This window comes from Festucalex cinctus, chromosome 9, assembly GCF_051991245.1.
Source record: "Festucalex cinctus isolate MCC-2025b chromosome 9, RoL_Fcin_1.0, whole genome shotgun sequence".
In the NCBI taxonomy this organism is placed as follows: domain Eukaryota; kingdom Metazoa; phylum Chordata; class Actinopteri; order Syngnathiformes; family Syngnathidae; genus Festucalex; species Festucalex cinctus.
Window position 1 is genome coordinate 23,636,080 of NC_135419.1, and position 17,625 is coordinate 23,653,704.

General features: G+C 39.8%; 1 protein-coding gene across 1 annotated transcript in view; it reads left to right on the top strand.

Annotated features, from left to right (window-relative positions):
- Positions 1 to 2,441: 2,441 nt before the first annotated feature.
- The window catches only part of LOC144025670 (storkhead-box protein 2-like), a 70,131-nt gene continuing 54,947 nt past the window's right edge, over positions 2,442 to 17,625 (top strand). Inside the window, exon 1 of the mRNA XM_077531939.1 lies at positions 2,442 to 3,397. Coding sequence (XP_077388065.1) covers positions 3,058 to 3,397 — 340 coding nt within the window. The 5' untranslated portion in view covers positions 2,442 to 3,057. The remainder of the gene's footprint in view (positions 3,398 to 17,625) is intronic.

Below are 17,625 nucleotides of genomic sequence, written 5' to 3' on the forward strand. Positions count from 1 at the left end.
CTGAAGATGCGGCTTCTATATGAGGAAAAAAAAAAGATGAAAAAGTCATGGTGTGGCCACCATCATCCCCTGACCTCAATCCTATTGAGAACCTGAAAAGTATCCTCAGTAAAGCTGTGTAAGTGAGGCATAAATTAATCTAGGTCTCCAAAGCAGACACTAGTTCAGCAAATTAATTTATCAAGGCATGTAGCAGCCAATAATGTAACAGCCCCTGTAGTAAATTTGCCTTTTTTATGTAATAGGCCCATAATGTAACTGATCAATGTAATAAAATGCAAATATTGAACATATAACGCTTGGCCAGTACCATAACTTATTTCATAATTGGTGTACTGACCAGTCTATTTTAAATTTATTGGCCTGGTTAAAAAAAAAAAAAAAAAAATGTAATAACTGAGCCATGTACTCATGTTTTTGTATTTTTTTTTTTGTTTTTTTGTGTGTGTGTGTATTTGTCTCCCCTGGCTATTATACTGTTTTGTATTTTATTTTTTTTAAAACGAGTCAACAGCTGGCATTTTTGGAGCGGCTTCTACTTTTGATTTTTCAAACTTTCCATTTGGCATGGATGAATATGTCCAACAGAAGCTAATTGGGTAGGGCTTCAAGAGTTATGTGGAAAGATTCAAGGTTACGTGAAATGAAATGCAACCTATGACTGTTATTGCACGTACTCCAGCAAGTATCACACTAGCTGCTATCATTTTAGGAAGTCGGGGCTCGCAAGGGACACATGGAAAACAGGCTGGATAGGGGTGCTCGGGGACCGGTTGAGAACCAATAGTGTCCAAACTCTGTCCTCGAGGGCCAGAGTCTTGAGTTCTCCCTGCGCCAACGCAGCTGATTCCAATCAGCAGGATGTTATCAGGCTTATCCAGAGCTTGCCGATCATATCTCCGCTGTGTTGAGTGTTGGAACGCGGCCATCAGGGGCCGGAAACGACTGTGAGGTGTGAAACCCGGAAGTCAGAAGTCCATGACATCTACCCCTTAATCCTGCTCCAGTTAAATTTTTAACCCTGTCCTGTCTCAATCCCGTGATTGAAGGTAAAATTCACTCCTATCCTGCGGGAATCCCGTGACCCGCGGGATTCCTGAATAAATGGCAACCTCTAACACAGATTAACCATTAGCTTGGTCAGAATGACCAATTTGTATCGGTTGGCCCAATCACCAATATAGGCTGAAAACACCTACCGTTCTAGAGCAGGGGTGTCAAACTCATATTAGTTAAGGGGCCACATGGAGGAAAATATATTACTAAGTGGGCAGAATCGGTAAAATAATGGTATATAACTTAAAAACAATTGTCAATTATACGCAGTTTTCTTTTGTTCTTTTTCGGCCAGCCCTAAATTATGGAGCTCAACTGTAATCGATTGTTTAAAAAAATAAATAACATGAATGCAAGTGAAACGCGGCAACACTTTCCCTTTGAGTTCCAGACGTGTTAAATACCTGTTTTGCATATATATATTTCCCAGAATACATTGTGTGGCACAGTTAATGAAGTTATGTTAATCCCTGTCATATGTATTTGTATTCCCAGTAATTGAATCTGTGTTGTATTTAACACGTTTATGTTGGTCTATGATTTTAAAAGTTTTTTTTTTTTTTTTTTTAACCATAACTTTAAGTTGTGCGCAAAATAATTACTTTCAGGGCGATTCCTTGTACAATTTACAGTACTCACCTGAGGACTGCTTGTGAAATTACAAATTGATATATTTGATTGTGACTGGCTGATTAATTGGTCCGACAATTTTTTATTTTTATTTTTTTGTTTATTCATTTTTTTTTTTCCTTTCGGACACATCACAGTTTACATCAATCACATCACATCATTTGCAACATTGACGTCCGAAAGAAGGGCTGACGGGTAGAAGCCGAAGCTTATTCGAGACCCGTCCCCATCGACCCATTACTATAACGCATCAATCATATACATTATTTAGAATAGTCATTAATTTTTATCGTTATCCATCCCATACTATCCCAGACACTGCTCGCTCAGTTCATCTTGAATGTCCGTGTGTAGATTGTGGCTAGTCCCAGTCATTTGGAACTGGTGAGTCGGTCCCCAGACGCCACCAGCAAGCCCACCCCCCAGGCGAGCAGCCAAGGCAAGCGCAATTCTTCTCTTTTTACTTTACAAAGTCGTCTCGCGGGCCGGATCCGGCCCGCGGACCATATTTTTGACAACTATTCGAGAGGGTTGTTTAACCAAAGGATTTGTCGGACACATAACTACCAGCTAGACTGGTCAAATTATAACTTTTTATTTATTTTTTGTTAATTTGACCAATCCGTTTTTTAGAATGTAAAATCAATGAAATGCCTAGTAAATACTAAACCTTTACTGTATTGTAGTTGCCTTACCGTCTTAATTTGAAAAATGTATCCGAGGGGGGAAAAAAAAGGCTATTTCTGGTCAACATCCTCTTGACGCAACCCCTCCTTTACCAATGCCTGTCGGTACCTGGATGAGGCGGATCCGCACCTCAGCCGTGTCCTCGCCCAACCACGGCTCGTTCCAGCCACCACAAGGACTTCAAACCTTCACTCGGCGAAGGCTTGTCACCTGCATCGCAAATGGTAACTAAAAAGGAGCCGGCGTCCCACCGAACCTGATGCTGCCAGGCGACGAGAAAAGGCGGGGGGGTCGCCGCATCTGTTGCCTGGGTGAATTCATTAAATGCTAGCACCCAGCTAGCTGGATTGAAAGGTAACGACGTGGTTTTTATATGGAAAATCACGAATGACATTTCGTGATTCTGGTGGATTGCGCTCCATGTGAGTCTGGGGTCAATGATCGACCCACTAAATGGTGATGAAAAAACCGTCTAAAGGCGAGGGCGGAGAACGTGTAGGAATGGTTTTGGCGTGAGGCTGCAGGGAGGTAACGGCTGCTAGCTTGATGGCGATTGACTTGCAGGTACTATACAGCACTGCTGCCGCTAGCTAACATGGACTTCTTGTTGCCCATCCAGCTTGATGCAGCAGGAGACAGGTAAATACAATGATAACGTTTAATTGGGCAGCCAGCTAGGCGACCATGGAGTCTTTCCTGCAGATCGCTCCGCACTCCCTGGCCATCGTGCTGTCAAGGGTTAGGGCTGGGGAGGCGGTGGGGGCGGCCGGAGTGTCAGAGAGCGACGAGCTGCCGAGACACCACACCGGCTATGAGATATTTGCCGATTTCAAAGCGGAAAACACTCAGCATCACGTATGGAATCAACGGATTACCGAGGCTGTGTCCGAGACTTTCTTCCTGGGATGGATAGACGAGCATGTGCTGCTTATACAGGGGAAGGAGGACCACCTGGAGGTACTGAGGGAGGGATGGATGCGGAGGTCCCTCAACCCGCCCAGGGGATTCACCATCAAATATCTGGGTAAGCCTTCCGTGTTCCTGTTTAATGCTGCTATTGTATGCCAATGAAACAAGCTCTCAGCATCACAATGCATTTTCACCTGTGCATTTGTAATTGGGCAACTGCCAAAATCAGCTCACGATTGACCAAAATAATGGTACGGTTCCTATGTGTTAGACAATCACATAATAAATCACATCATAATAACTTAATTATAAAAATAATCAAATAATTGCCCAAAATGATTTGTCCACCTATCAAGTAACACATATGTTTGTCCAATCATGAACAGTATGACAGCTACATGTTTCCAACTCCATCCATGTATAGATAGTGTTCACTAATGTCACCGGATGGCGTGATTTCGTGAGTTGGTGTCAGAGGTGGGTAGAGTAGCCAAAAATTGTACTCAAGTAAGAGTAGCGTTACTTCAAAATAATATTACTCAAGTAAAAGTAAAAAGTAGTCATTAAAATATTTACTCAAGTAGAAGTAAAAAAGTATTCGCTGAAAAGAATACTGCTTGAACATTGATTATATTTTAAAAACAATGTATAATCAGACAGACAAAAACATTCATTTTGTTGGGGTGAACCCTCTGTTGACACAAAAAATATCAGGCTATGAGTTTACAGGCGAGTAAGCCATTGAAATCACAAATTCAGTTTAATTGGAAAGTTAAATTAACTATATTAGAGTAGGATTTCTGATGATTAATGTATTAAATCTGAGTGTACACCTGAAAATATTGTGGTCACAACATTTCTGTTAATACCTATCCAGCATAACAATTAGAAACGTGTACTTTTTAGCCTAAATCTTTTTTGTTTACATATGCTATCATTGCTACATTGAATAAGACGATATGTTTTCTTACCAGGTTCTGGCATTACATGGAGTCAAGTGTTTATCTGTTACCAAAACTATCTTTACCGTGAATAATTTGACACTTAGTGGCTACCGCCAATTCCATTTTCCATTTTTCCATTTTCTTGACCGCTTATTCCTCACAAGGGTCGCGGGGGGTGCTGGCGCGTATCTCAGCTGGCTCTGAGCAGTAGGCGGGGGACACCCTGGACTGGTAGCCAGCCAATCGCAGGGCACACAGACGAACAACCATCCACACTCACATGCACACCTAGGGACAATTCGGAGCGTCCAATTGACCTGCCATGCATGTCTTTGAAATGTGGGAGGAGACCGGAGTACCCGGAGAAGACCCGCGCAGGCACGGGGAGAACATGCAAACTCCACCCAGGAAGGCCGGACCTTGGACTCGAACCGGAGTCCTCAGAACTGGGAGGCGTACATACTAACCAGTGACCACTCACCACCGTGCCGCCGCTACCGCCAATTCATGCCTCCATATAACATGTGTCGTCATCTCTTTCATTTATGGTAACAGTAAACAAAGTGTTTGCAAAAGAGTCTATGTGAAAAGGTCATTTTCAATACTTTAGACAAATACCTGCTTAAATACAGCAAAAAGGGAATTTAGGTCAAACTTACCGCGACATGTTAACTCAGGTTCGATGTAGAATTTTTATATGCCGAAATGTCCGTTTGTTTCGGCAGACACATAAGACACTGCATTATAAAGCTGTTATTCCGCACGGCGTGTAATGTAAACATGCTAATTATTTGAGGCCATGGGTATTCGGCTTCGTCCTTTCCCGCTGCCATGTTCCAAATGCCGACAGCTTCTTGTGGTCACGTGACTGCATTTTTACATCTGATTGGTAGAATGTTGAGGGAAGGAGTCGTCATGTGATTATTGTTGGTACGTCTGATTGGTGAAATGCAGTCATGAGGCAGAACCGCTGTTGGCGTCTCTGGTAAAGATAATGAACGAAAAAAGGAGAGAAAAAAAAGTAACGACTTTAGTGTAGCCAAATATAGCGGAATAAGAGTAGCGATCCTTCTTCACACATCTACTCAAGTAAAAGTAAAAAGTGGTAAAACTACTCTTAGAAGTACATTTTTATTTAAAAAGTTACTCAAGTACATATAATGGAGTAAATGTAACTTGTTACTACCCACCCTCTGGTTGGTGTGTCTAGTTTTACAGTGTCTCCCGTGATGTTTACATTGAGTTCATATACATATTATTGTAATTTTTTTGGGCTGTCTTCCCCTTTAAGAATTGTTTGTCCTTGTTTTTCTTCTTTGGAGTTTATTGGCAGTTGATAGACCAGTTTAAACAGTACATTACTGCCATCAACTGATATTGTGCTCCCGCTGCAAGGAAACCAGTCTGTATTGATGATGGCCAGTTATGAAGTTTGCTGACGCCGTTTATCAGTGGGGGTCTGAAGCACACGGCTACCTCAAATATTAACTTGTATGATCCTATATCAAGACAAAAAATGGCCAAGTGTCATCTTGAAAAATTATCTCATGGTACCAGTAGGCTACTGTGTAATTTTCAGAGATGTCGCTGGATAAGGCAAATGAGTGATATGGCAGGTAAGCACCCTATATCTTGACTTCACATTCAGTAGATGCTTTGATTGGTTTTCCATGCTGACATCAAGACAGCAATAAAATGTCACAGTCTGTAATTTTTCCACCCTCAGAAAGCTTGTCTGCTCCCCTGCCATCCTCTCAGGTTTAGAAGGCTCAGAGGCACTTAAACCACACCACACACTACCATTATCAATGTAACTGGAATGTGAGATGCCAGTAAGATCAGATTACAAAATGCTGTGCAGTTAGTTACCATACACCTCACTCTGTTTCCACCACACACGCACACGCATGCACGCCGGGATAGTTATGACATTTAAAATGACTTAACATAATCTTGTTGCACATGGTATGAGGATAAATTACTATATTAGTACATAGTTGAGCTGTCTAGTGGGTTAACATTAGCTTGGTACATGTGCAGCAGGGGACACTGCAGCAAACAAAGGTTTTGGTGGGTGTTTATATTTTTGTTGGGGTCCCAGATGTATGTCTGCAGCCATGGTGTTTTTAGTCCTAAACTGTACTAAATTTAATTTAAATTGAAAACTGGCATTCCAGTCCACAGTGTACCTGACCTCTCACCCAGTCAGTTGCAGCTCACCTGTGACCTTAAAGCAACACTAAGGAACTTTCAGTTTATGTTGATTATGGCGGCACCATATGGACAAAAGCTGTAATGTTATGCTTGAAGGAAGACCACATTTCCCATGAGGACAAACACTTTGTGTTATTTTTTTAATTATTATTATTTTATCTCACGCTAGCAAGAGAAAGCCTGGCCAATATTGATACTTCACTGTCCTTTTTATCGGGGTTGCTTACCTTTTTCTTTGTTGTCTCCTCAGGCAAAACCTTTCAGTTGTTGTTTTTCAGCTACTGCCAGAAAAGCAGTAATTGTGCATCAACATTCAAATTGACTAACGTCTTTGTAGCGAATGGGGAACGAGGCAAGTTCCATAAAGCAGTCAGCACATTTGTAATTTTTTTTAATGTGGCAGTGTTCCTACTATCCTCCTCAAAGTTGTTGAGTGCCATTAAAAATGATACAGACCCCCTTAGGCCATGGCAAAGGAACCATTCAACTAGTTTTAAGTCCGTTTCATCAGAAGAGATATAAAAACATTTTATTAAGGTTTGAAAGTTCCTTAGTGCTACTTTAAAACAAGTTATAGAAACTGTTTGGAAGGACAACAATTTTAGCTTAGTATTTTATGTATGGCAATATCATGATATTGCAATATTAAAATGTCACAATATCGTCATGTCGTATGAAAAGCAGGACATCTGTTAAATAAGCTACGCACATTAGCGTGTTGTGTTGTGGCTTGTTTACGGCCGACAGTAACTGGTATTAAAGAGTTAGTTCATTGCTTGGCTTGATCATTTCACAAACGCTACAGTATTAATGCTTTGACTGCACTGGGCATAGTAGCGATTTCTCTGGAAAGTTAAAGATAAAATAACTTATGATACGCATCCTCGAAAACCCACTACCCCCCAACTGCGGTGAAATGGTAGTCTTTTCTTGTCAATCAATATGTCAATAATATGAGTGGCAACATCATGCAGGGCAGGGAAGGACGCATCGGGGAAGAGGTGACAGCTTTGGGAGGATGTAACGTGGCTCCAAATGTGCTATTAACATGCAAAAACTTGGGTCGGCTACAGAAAAAGGTTGGTTGTTTGGTGCTATGAATGCCATAACTTTGGCGTTAATGGCTTTAGCCTTGTTGATGTTGCTGCTGCCTTGCTGGGTTGTTAGCTTTAGCGCTGTTAGCTTAGCGCCATTAGCTGCTGCTGCTTCACGTTTGTTTCAAAACGGCTTCGCTGTGATGACGGATTTTCAGGTGAGCAGAAGCCCTCTCAGAATCCTTGGTGAAAATGTGTTTTGTTCTTCTGCCATGGAGAAAAACGACTACACTGGTGAGGAGGACATGTTGCTACGTGCTAGTTTGCTACTAGAGTAGTGTGGGCTAAGCTTCGGTTATGCCAAGCTAGGCCGGCCGGTCTACAAGAGTGAGAGGTGCGATAGATGACATTATCAGCGTGACATGGTCTATTGTGGGCTGCTCACGTTGCAAACAGTCTATACAGACTTTAATAACCCTATCGGACCTTTTTATCTGGCTGATCAAAAATGAAGTAATCTTTTCCTAAATCGGCAGATATTTTATCGATTTGATATCGAGCATTCCTACTAGAAACGAAAAACTGCGCAAGGCATAATGGTTAACATGGCGTTGCGAATCGATACTTTAATTTTTTTTACATTGATACATATTTTAAGCAGTTTGAATCGATATTAAATTGATTTGCGATGTATCGTTGCATCCCTGAACACGGCTGTATGTGCATCTGGCTTCTGTTCGATTTTGTGCTTAGGGACATATGGTGTTTGTGACTTTTAATGGTTGTTGTGTCCGTTTACATAAATCATTTGTGAATGACGTTAAAGCCGATCCCCGGTTTGTTTTGGAACAGGTGCCCTAGACTTGGTGCTTTCTACTAGTTGCTCGGCCCAAAAACACGCCCTAGTTAGTTAACTCAACTCAACTCAACTTTATTTATAAAGCACTTTGAGACAAACATTGTTAGGGGTGCACCAATCACAACTTTCCGGCCGATCACAGATCCCCGATCTTTTAAAAAGTCTGACCTGCCAATCCAGATTTTTGCCGATATCAATTTTTTCATTACGAGCAGCATATACCTTCAGTCTTCCAATCTTGTTTTATTGGAAAACAATGAACAATATCGGTGAAATAATACAAGTGGGTTGTTTTATCTGCACATGAAGTAGTTCTCTCTAATAAAAATGAAAATCCTATTAGTCATCTCAGCAGAAGAGGACAGTGGCTGACTTTTTCAGACCTCTGAGAAAGGACATGATATTGGTAGAAAATATCGGTTTATTTTTAAGGAATCGGCCAATCACAGATCTTCCAAAATTAAGGAAATTGGGGCCGTTAAATCGGCTGGCCGATCGATCAGTGCACCCCTAATTGCTGTATACAAAGTGCTGTACATGAAGCAGAAATCGGTCATGCAGTAAAGAATAAGATAAGAAAAACAAGACAAAGCAAACATTTTAAGTGAGTATACAAGTGTTTTTTTTTGTATACAAGTAAATAAAGTTTGCATCAGTAAATTAATAAGAAATAGGTGAATGAATAATAAATAAATAAATAATAAATGCATAGATAAATAAATAGAATAAACATCAGATTCATAACACAAAATAAAGCACACACCACAAAACACCAAAAACAATACTAAGTCTCATGGTGCGCCAAAAGCCAAAGAATACAGATGGGTTTTAAGACGTGTTTTAAAATTTTAAAAGTTACAACATAAATTGTCTACAAAATTACTTATTTCTATAAATTTAGAGCAAAATTGTAACTTATGTACTGCTGGGAAATGAAAATAGAGACCTTAAGGGAGTTATTTTTTTATTTTTATTGAGAAATCTCAAAATTGGCATTTTTGTCCAAACGATGTATTTTTGCTATTTACTCAAAACTAATTTCCACGACATACACCTGATCACATATACTGTATTTTTCTGACTTTGGCCACAGCTGGAGCGCGCTTCTGCCTCGCTTGAAACCAGGAAAACAGCGTGTGCAATGGAGTTGCTTCGTGATCTGTTTCTCCTTCGGTAGTTGCTTCAGATCTTTCCGGCCACTGCCGTTGATATAGCGCCTCCATTGTGGCGCAACGATGCAACTGCAGTTAAAATATGTTGCTGCCAAGCTCAATCAACACAGCTGGAATACTGTGTTGCGTGATGCTGTGTTGTTGCTCATGTTTCCCCTGATGTTTTTTTTGTTTTTTGTTTTTTTGTTTTTCCTTGCCCTTTTGTGGCTTGATCTGGGGATGTCGTTGATCTTTATCAACTGTGGGCATGTGAAGCCCGTTGACACTCTTGTGTGACTTGATTAACTGATTTTCGTTGACATAAGTGGTTTCTTTGTAACCACTGTCTATATGTCGCCAAACAATACCTAAAATTTAGCAATGTTGCGCAGCTGATAGCCATGAGTGTTTGTCAGTACAATGTTGGTAATGATGCAAAGCTTTAGACACACACACACTGTTGTGCACGGCTGCATCAATTCAGCTTTTGGATGTGTGTTTTCTATGAATGGACAGCAGCCTCCAGTTTTTGTAAGGTTGGGGGGGTGTATAATGGGGTGGGCTAACAAGAATCCTGCCCCCCTCTCCGTGCCCCCTGCCTGCTCCTCCTCTCCGCCCTCCTCTCCCACAACACTGAGCACAGGCAGAGAGAGAAGGCGAGAGAGAGCTGGAGAGCGAGGTGAAGGGACGAAGAAGACAAAGAGAAGTGAAGACAGTTTTCCTTCTATCCAGGATTTACCACATATTGGTGATTTATTTAATACTTTTTTTGTTGTTGTTGTTATTTACAAGATGTCCATCATCATCATCACATGACAGCGTTTTCTACCCAGTAGGTAAAAGCAGTGTTTGTCAACGGACTGCAGGCGCATTGTGGATGGATGGATGTTGAAGAGAGGAGCCAATGTGTTTTTCCCATGGACATTTTTTTTGTTCGCTCTCCTCCCTCCACTTGCTTTCTTTTGTATTCGCGTGTCCTCCCACCTTCCCTTTTTCCTTCGCTTGGCTGCACAAGCTTTTTTTTGGTGATACGACTCTCCTTCCCAGAGACCTCTTTTGACCCCATACCAACAACGTTGTCCCCTACTTCATAGGAATTGATCGCCCACATCGAAAACACTTAGTTTTTCTGCGCTGCTGAGTCTTTTTTTTTTTTTTTTTTTTTTTTTTATGTGGTTGTGTCATGTATTTGCTGTCCAATGACTATCATACATTATTTGTGACCCGAGAAGCACGAGACTGTGGATGTACTCGCCGCTACGTGCCATTTCCGAATCAAATCTGAGGATTATTTTAGTCATGACACCAGCGACATGACCATGAATGTCATTCTTTTTTTCCCACAAAATGGTGGTGGTTTGATTTTCATGAATTGACTTTAAGGACTGGTTCTGCAGAATGGAATTCACGTGATATAAGCTGCAGACGGGTCGCCTTGAGTCTTTTTTTTTTTTTTTTTTTTTTACCTGGCTCCAACATTCGGCTTGCTTGTTTTGACTCAGCCTTGTAGATAAAATTACCACCTGTTTGTTACTGTCGCCTGATGTGGTGAGGATGAAGAAGACTCACAGTGGCACGTTGAGGCGGGCATGGCCCAGCTCTGAGCTGTCAGAGCGGCTTCTGTCACCGGCAGCCTGTGCAGAGCCTCACAGGGGGCGACGCTCTCACAGTGAAAAGGACTACAGACTCCACAAACACAGGAAGAAGAATCACTATCCTGCACAGTACGCGTGTCAGAGTCCACCTGCTTACTTTCACACAGGTACTGTGAACACTAGAGATGTCACGATAAGGGCAATATCGTGATATTAAAACTGCCACAATATCGTCGTCGTCATGTTCACAATATTTAAAAAGAACACATCTGTTAAAAAAGTCAGGTTGTTGATTTCCATTTGTACAGTTCTAGTACCCTCTAGCGGCTAGTTTATTAGTGCAATTTAATTTCATTAGGAATGTTTTGGCCTTCTATGCTAATTGACAGATGAAGGGGAACCTAATTTGCTTGTGAAGCGATCAATGTGTGCTTGCATTAGCAAATAAGTGCCTCAATATTGTTATTAGAGATTGTAGGTGGTTTATATCCATTGCTGTTATGTACAAAAGCACAATATTGTGCTTTTTTTATTTATTTATTTTATTCATTTTTTTAGTACAAGCTCTTTTTTTTTTTTTTTTTTTTAACAATATTGTGATCTTTTTTTTAAAATATTGCCAACCCTCCCTCAATATGGTGATAATTATCGTACCGTGACCTTCATATCGTGATAATATCGTATTGTGATGTTTGGATATCGTTACATCCCTAGTGAACACGTCACCAGAGAGATTGTTTTTGTTGACAGAGCTTCTTCAGAGGCATGGACTCTCTTTATTTGGAATTAGATTGAAATTTGCTTTTACAAAATGAGTGCTGTTGTCGTCAATTAAGTTTAATCATGTAAAAATGGAGAATTTCAGGAAAACTGAGTATCTACTCCTCCATCGTTAGCTTGGGATGTAACGATACTGATTGTATTAATGTATTAGTATTATTTACATATTTTTATATCCATTTATATTTTTATATTTTTCATTGCTGTAATGTACAAAAACAATATTGTGTGTGTGTTTTTGTTGTTGTTGTATGAGCTCATTTTTTTTTACAATATTGTGACTTTCTTTTGTATCGCCAACCTCCCCACACTATCGTGATAATTATCGTATCGTGACCTTCATATCGGGCGGCACGGTGGAGAGTGGTTAGCACGTCCGCCTCCCAGTTCTGAGGACTCCGGTTCGAGTCCAGGCTCCGGCCTTCCTGGGTGGAGTTTGCATGTTCTCCCCGTGCCCGCGTGGGTCTTCTCCGGGTACTCCGGTATCCTCCCACATTACAAAGACAGGTTAATTGGGCGCTCCGAATTGTCCCTAGGTGTGCGTGTGAGTGTGGATGGTTGTTCGTCTCTGTGTGCCCTGCGATTGGCTGGCAACCAGTCCAGGGTGTCCCCCGCCTACTGCCCAGAGCCAGCTGAGATAGGCGCCAGCACCCCCCGCGACCCTTGTGAGGAATAAGCGGTCAAGAAAATGGATGGATGGATGACCTTCATATCGTGATAATATCGTTATTGTGATGTTTGGATATCGTTACATCCCTAGCTAACGATGGAGCAGTAGATACTCAGTTTTCCTGAAATTCTCAATTTTTACATGATTAAACTTAATTGACGACAACGGCACTCGTTTTGTAAAAGCAAATTTCAATCTAACTCCAAATAAAAAGAGTCCATGCCTCTGAAAAAGCTCTGTCAACTCAAAAACAATCGCTCTGGTGACGTGTTCACTAGGGTTGTAACGATATCCAAACATCACAATACGATATTATCACGATATGAAGGTCACAATACGATAATTGTCACGATATTGTGGGGAGGTTGGCGATACAAAAGAAAGTCACAATATTGTAAAAAAATGAGCTCATACAACAACAAAAACACACACACACACACACATTGTTTTTGTGCATTACAGCAATGAAAAATATAAATGTATATAAAAAATATGTAAATAATACTAATACACTAATACATACTAGTACAATAAATTAATTTAAAAACAATATTAATAAAAGAAATAAAACAATTAATAATAATTTAAATTAAATAAGAAATGAATAAATACAGTAAATTTAGTTCCTCCACATTGACTCTGTTCACAAGTATATTATGTTCCCCTTCATCTGGCCATTATCATGGATTTTAAACATGGAAGGGCCAAAACATGCCATGTGAAAATTAAACTGCACTAAAAAACTAGCCACCAGATGGTGCTAGGACTCCACGAATGGAAATCAACCTGACTTTTCGAAATCAACAAATGTGCTGCTTTTAATATCGTGACATGACGACGATATATTGTGGCAGTTTTAATATCACAATATTGCCATTACCGTTACATCCCTATCGTTAGCTGGCGACGGTTGTTGCCATGGTACAATTCAGCATGTCTGACTCTTATGTTGTAGTGATTCTGATTGGTTCCATTTGGTGTATGTAGTATTTCTTTGGACTTGCAGCTTTGGGTAACAAAGAGCACCTGCATGTGTGCGTGTGTATAATCAAATATATTTACTATTCAGTATTCTATTGATTATATCACAGCCTTTATTCAAGTTTTTGGTTCCAAATAAGAGTTGCATTATTAACTTAATACTGTACAGGGTGTTCCAAAATGTTTGACCCCATTTCGTAGGCCAATAATTTTGACAATTTTCGTTGGAATGACCTCAAATTTTCACAGCTTGTGTAGAAACATTTCAAGTTTTTGTGTGTAACATCAAACTTAGCTTACACAAAACACAGGAAAGAAAGTTCTGAACGTCCTAAAAAGCACTGTAATTTCAAAATATAACCTGCCACTTGGTGTTGAACATTTATGAAAATCTGTCATAGAGGGGTGTTAAAAAAAATCGATTCGGCAATATATCGCGATTCTACAGCGCGCAATTCTCGAATCGATTCCATAGGCAGCCGAATCGATTTTTTAACATCCATTTTTGATGGAAAAATATTCCACAAAACGTCTAACTTTCACACCTTAAGCATGGAAGAATGTTATATTAATGGAACATTAAGCCTTAAAGGGCCTGTCAGTAGGTTTGACAGTTTCTGTTCGTAAACGAACCGTTTCTGTTTGTAAACAAACAATTCAAAATGGGCGCCTCCCATGGCTCAACCCACACGAGCTCAACGTTCACACCCCCTGCCTCTGCCCACTGCCCCCCTGCCTCTGATCACTCTAATCACTCTACTCGTAAACAAACAACCCGTCTGCCTACACGCCCCCCGCCGCTCCAGCCACGCCCACTCCCAACCCCCTCTCTGCGATTGGGTGGATGGGGAAACAACCGTCTGTCCACAGACACCACCCAGAAACGTCCCGTTGTTGACAAAACAAACACAAAATGGTAAAATATAGGCTGGAGGTTGGGGGTAAATTCAAAAAATCACAACCATACATTAACTTAAGCCGAGAGGAGTAGACTGAGAAGGAGTTAAAGTGTGTGCATCCTGTCTTTAAAAAGTGCCTTTTCCAGAGTGAAACTGGCAGACAGCGCCTTTAATATTTTATTTCAATGGTGTTCAAACATGAAAAATGTTACAACCTGTTTGTTAAATACAGTGGCTCACAGTTCTAAGACTGAAGTTTCAGATCAATAAATAATAAAATTTTCATACAATCTTACAGTGTACATGTTTAAGTTTATTGAATGGTATTTTCTAAATTTGAGCAAAAAAAATCGCAACAATCGACTTGTAAATTCATAGTGGGATTAATCGGTATCGGTATCGAATCGAATCGTGACCTATGAATCGTGATACGGATCGAATCGTCAGGTACTAGGCAATTCACACCCCTAGTCATAGAACCAACAAATATTTGTACTTTTCTTTGTAAATTTAACCAATAAAACTTGTGACCTTCAACATAAAGTGTATTTAGTTTCATTAAAATCCATCAAGTAGTTTCCGAGATATGGGCATTTAAAATGGGGTCAACCATTTTGGAACACCCTGTACTGTATATGCGAGGTGCAGGTACTTGTATTATTTTTGTTAGGGTTGGGAACATTAACTTGATGACTGGTTTGTGAAGGCGATAGATACAACAGTATCAGTAGCACACTCCTCAATACCATACAAAATCAGCCAGCAGTCTTTAGATACATCGAGTCTAGCAGTCAAGGCTACCTAGATACAAGGCTAGCAATCTGTTGTGTGAGTATTTACTGTTTTCATCTTTTAAAACACGACACCATAAAACATATTGCGCTGTGCTCTGTATGTAATGTTATGCCAACAACCAAAAGTAACAGTATTGGGCAGTCGCGACATGACTGGTTTAACTATATTTCTCAGCCATTAAAATGACACACACGTATGTCCTGAACAGTGTTGCCACAGTTACCTTGAAAAAGTAACTTAGTTACTTTACTGATTACTTGGTTTTAAAAGTAACTAAATTGCGTTACTGATTACTTGATTTTAAAAGTAACTAAGTTAGATTAAAAGTTACTTTTTTAGTTACTTTCAGCAGCTGCCGATAACACCATCTCAACATAAAAATAATGCAGTAGAAACGGAGTTCCAAATACTTTATTGAAAGTGCATTTTTAACATGAAAATAAAGGTTTTTTTTATGAAAAACAAAATAGGCAGTCTCTCTTGACTTCTTGTAACGTAAATACTTTTTATAAAACAAAAAATAAAAATCTATCCAGGTTGAAAATGAAAATCCCCTAAATTCCTCTATTGTTTGTTTGTTCCGCTATTCCAGTGCGTACACATGTATCAGTTTAAATATTTATTAGTAGTTATTGACAGTTATAATTGTTTTTTGGTTTGTTTGTTTTTTCTCTTCAAAATAAGGATCAGGAAAACAAAAGGTTGATAATTTAATGTTAAATATAAATATTTAAACTTTAGACAGACACCAACACAATTAAACAGAATATTTGCACATTGTGAAGTATTTCAGAAACATAAATTTAAGACATGAAATAAACCTACCGTCCAGCCAAAAGAAATATGAAGCCACCTTATGGAACAATAAATCTATCAAACACATTTTAACCACTTAATATATGCAAAAATATTTCCAAAAGTTCATTTCCCTTTTTAATCAACAATTTTTGTATTTAACAATTGTTTTTTCTTTTGTCATCACTTTCATTTTTGGTTAATGTATGACATCTTTTTTTGTTTTTTTAATCTGAGACACGATGATGACTAGAGGTGGGAATCTTGGGGCACCTCACGATTCGATTGCGATTACGATTCAGAGGCGACGATTCGATTATAAAACGATTATTGATTTCCCCCCAGGCAGCAGAAAAAAAACAATGTATTTTGGCGCTTTTAATGTTTCGTACATTAGTTACAAAAATAGTACAAAAGTCCTCTCAGGCCTAAATAAACTACTATTTCAGTATCAAGTTAACAGTTCAAAACAGTAAATAAAATACTCAAGTCCTCATTCTGTAACAACAGCTTTTAAGTATATTCAGTCTTCAACAGAATAAAACATAGCATTGAGCAAAAATATATTATTTTTATCCACTCAAAATTGCACTGAGGTATAAATGAAAGACAATGTGAACTACTACTTCAATACAAATGCCTTAAAAAAAAAGTGCTTTCCTGCTTTTTAAGTTGTGTAAAGATGAACATGTAAACATTAAAGTTTCTCAGAGGTACAAAAAAAAAAAAAAAACTCAAGTGATTTTCTGCTTTTTAACTTGTGTAAACATGAACGTGTAAACATTAATGGGATCGTTCGGCTTTTTTAACATGAATCTCAATTTGATCCTCACCTCCCGTGTGTGCGATCAGCGCTGACTTCGGCGTTGGACGAGAGGAAAATAGTCCAGCAAGCTGGCTGGGGTCTCGGAAATAAAGCGTTTTTCTTCTAAAAACTATTTGTTTTCAAAAGCGTGATACATTTCCACCACAATACTCTTTTCTGAATAAAGTCAGACGCCATTACCGCCAGCCACTACTTTTCTGTTCGTTCGTTTGTATCACTGCGCGGCGCCCTGTAGAACACTAACCGACGCACTGCAGCCAGCTAGCTGATACTTCCGCCTGAAGTTGTTTGCCTTTTCGGAGCAGGTCTGATCTCACGAAGAGGTGGGTTGGTCAGCTCAGCCATGCTTGTTGTTGTTTTGAATGTCGAGGCGTGAGTTGTGGATGTGTACTCTCGGTCCGTCCCAAAAAGCGTCCCGAAGACCGCGCGCGCTACTGCGTTTCAGTTCCGCGTACTTTTCGCTCGTTTCGCTTCCCTTGGCATATTTATATAATCGGAATTTGGACATTTGTGAATCGTTCTCGATTGTTGCACGGCCGAATCGTGAATAATCTAAGAATCGGAAATTTTGCACACCTCTAATGATGACCACAGAATCACTACTGTTTATATTTTGTTTTTTGGGCTGTCGTAATCGCGGGCACGTCTCAGTTCTCCTATCTGCTGCTCATGCTAGTTGTAGACATTGACAGGGAGCCACAAACTAAGAAATGAGATACTTGCAGTGTGCTTTTAGCTTAGCTGGTGTGTTGGCTGTGGGACATACCTGTGTCGTTTGAATCCATGCATTGAATCGTCAC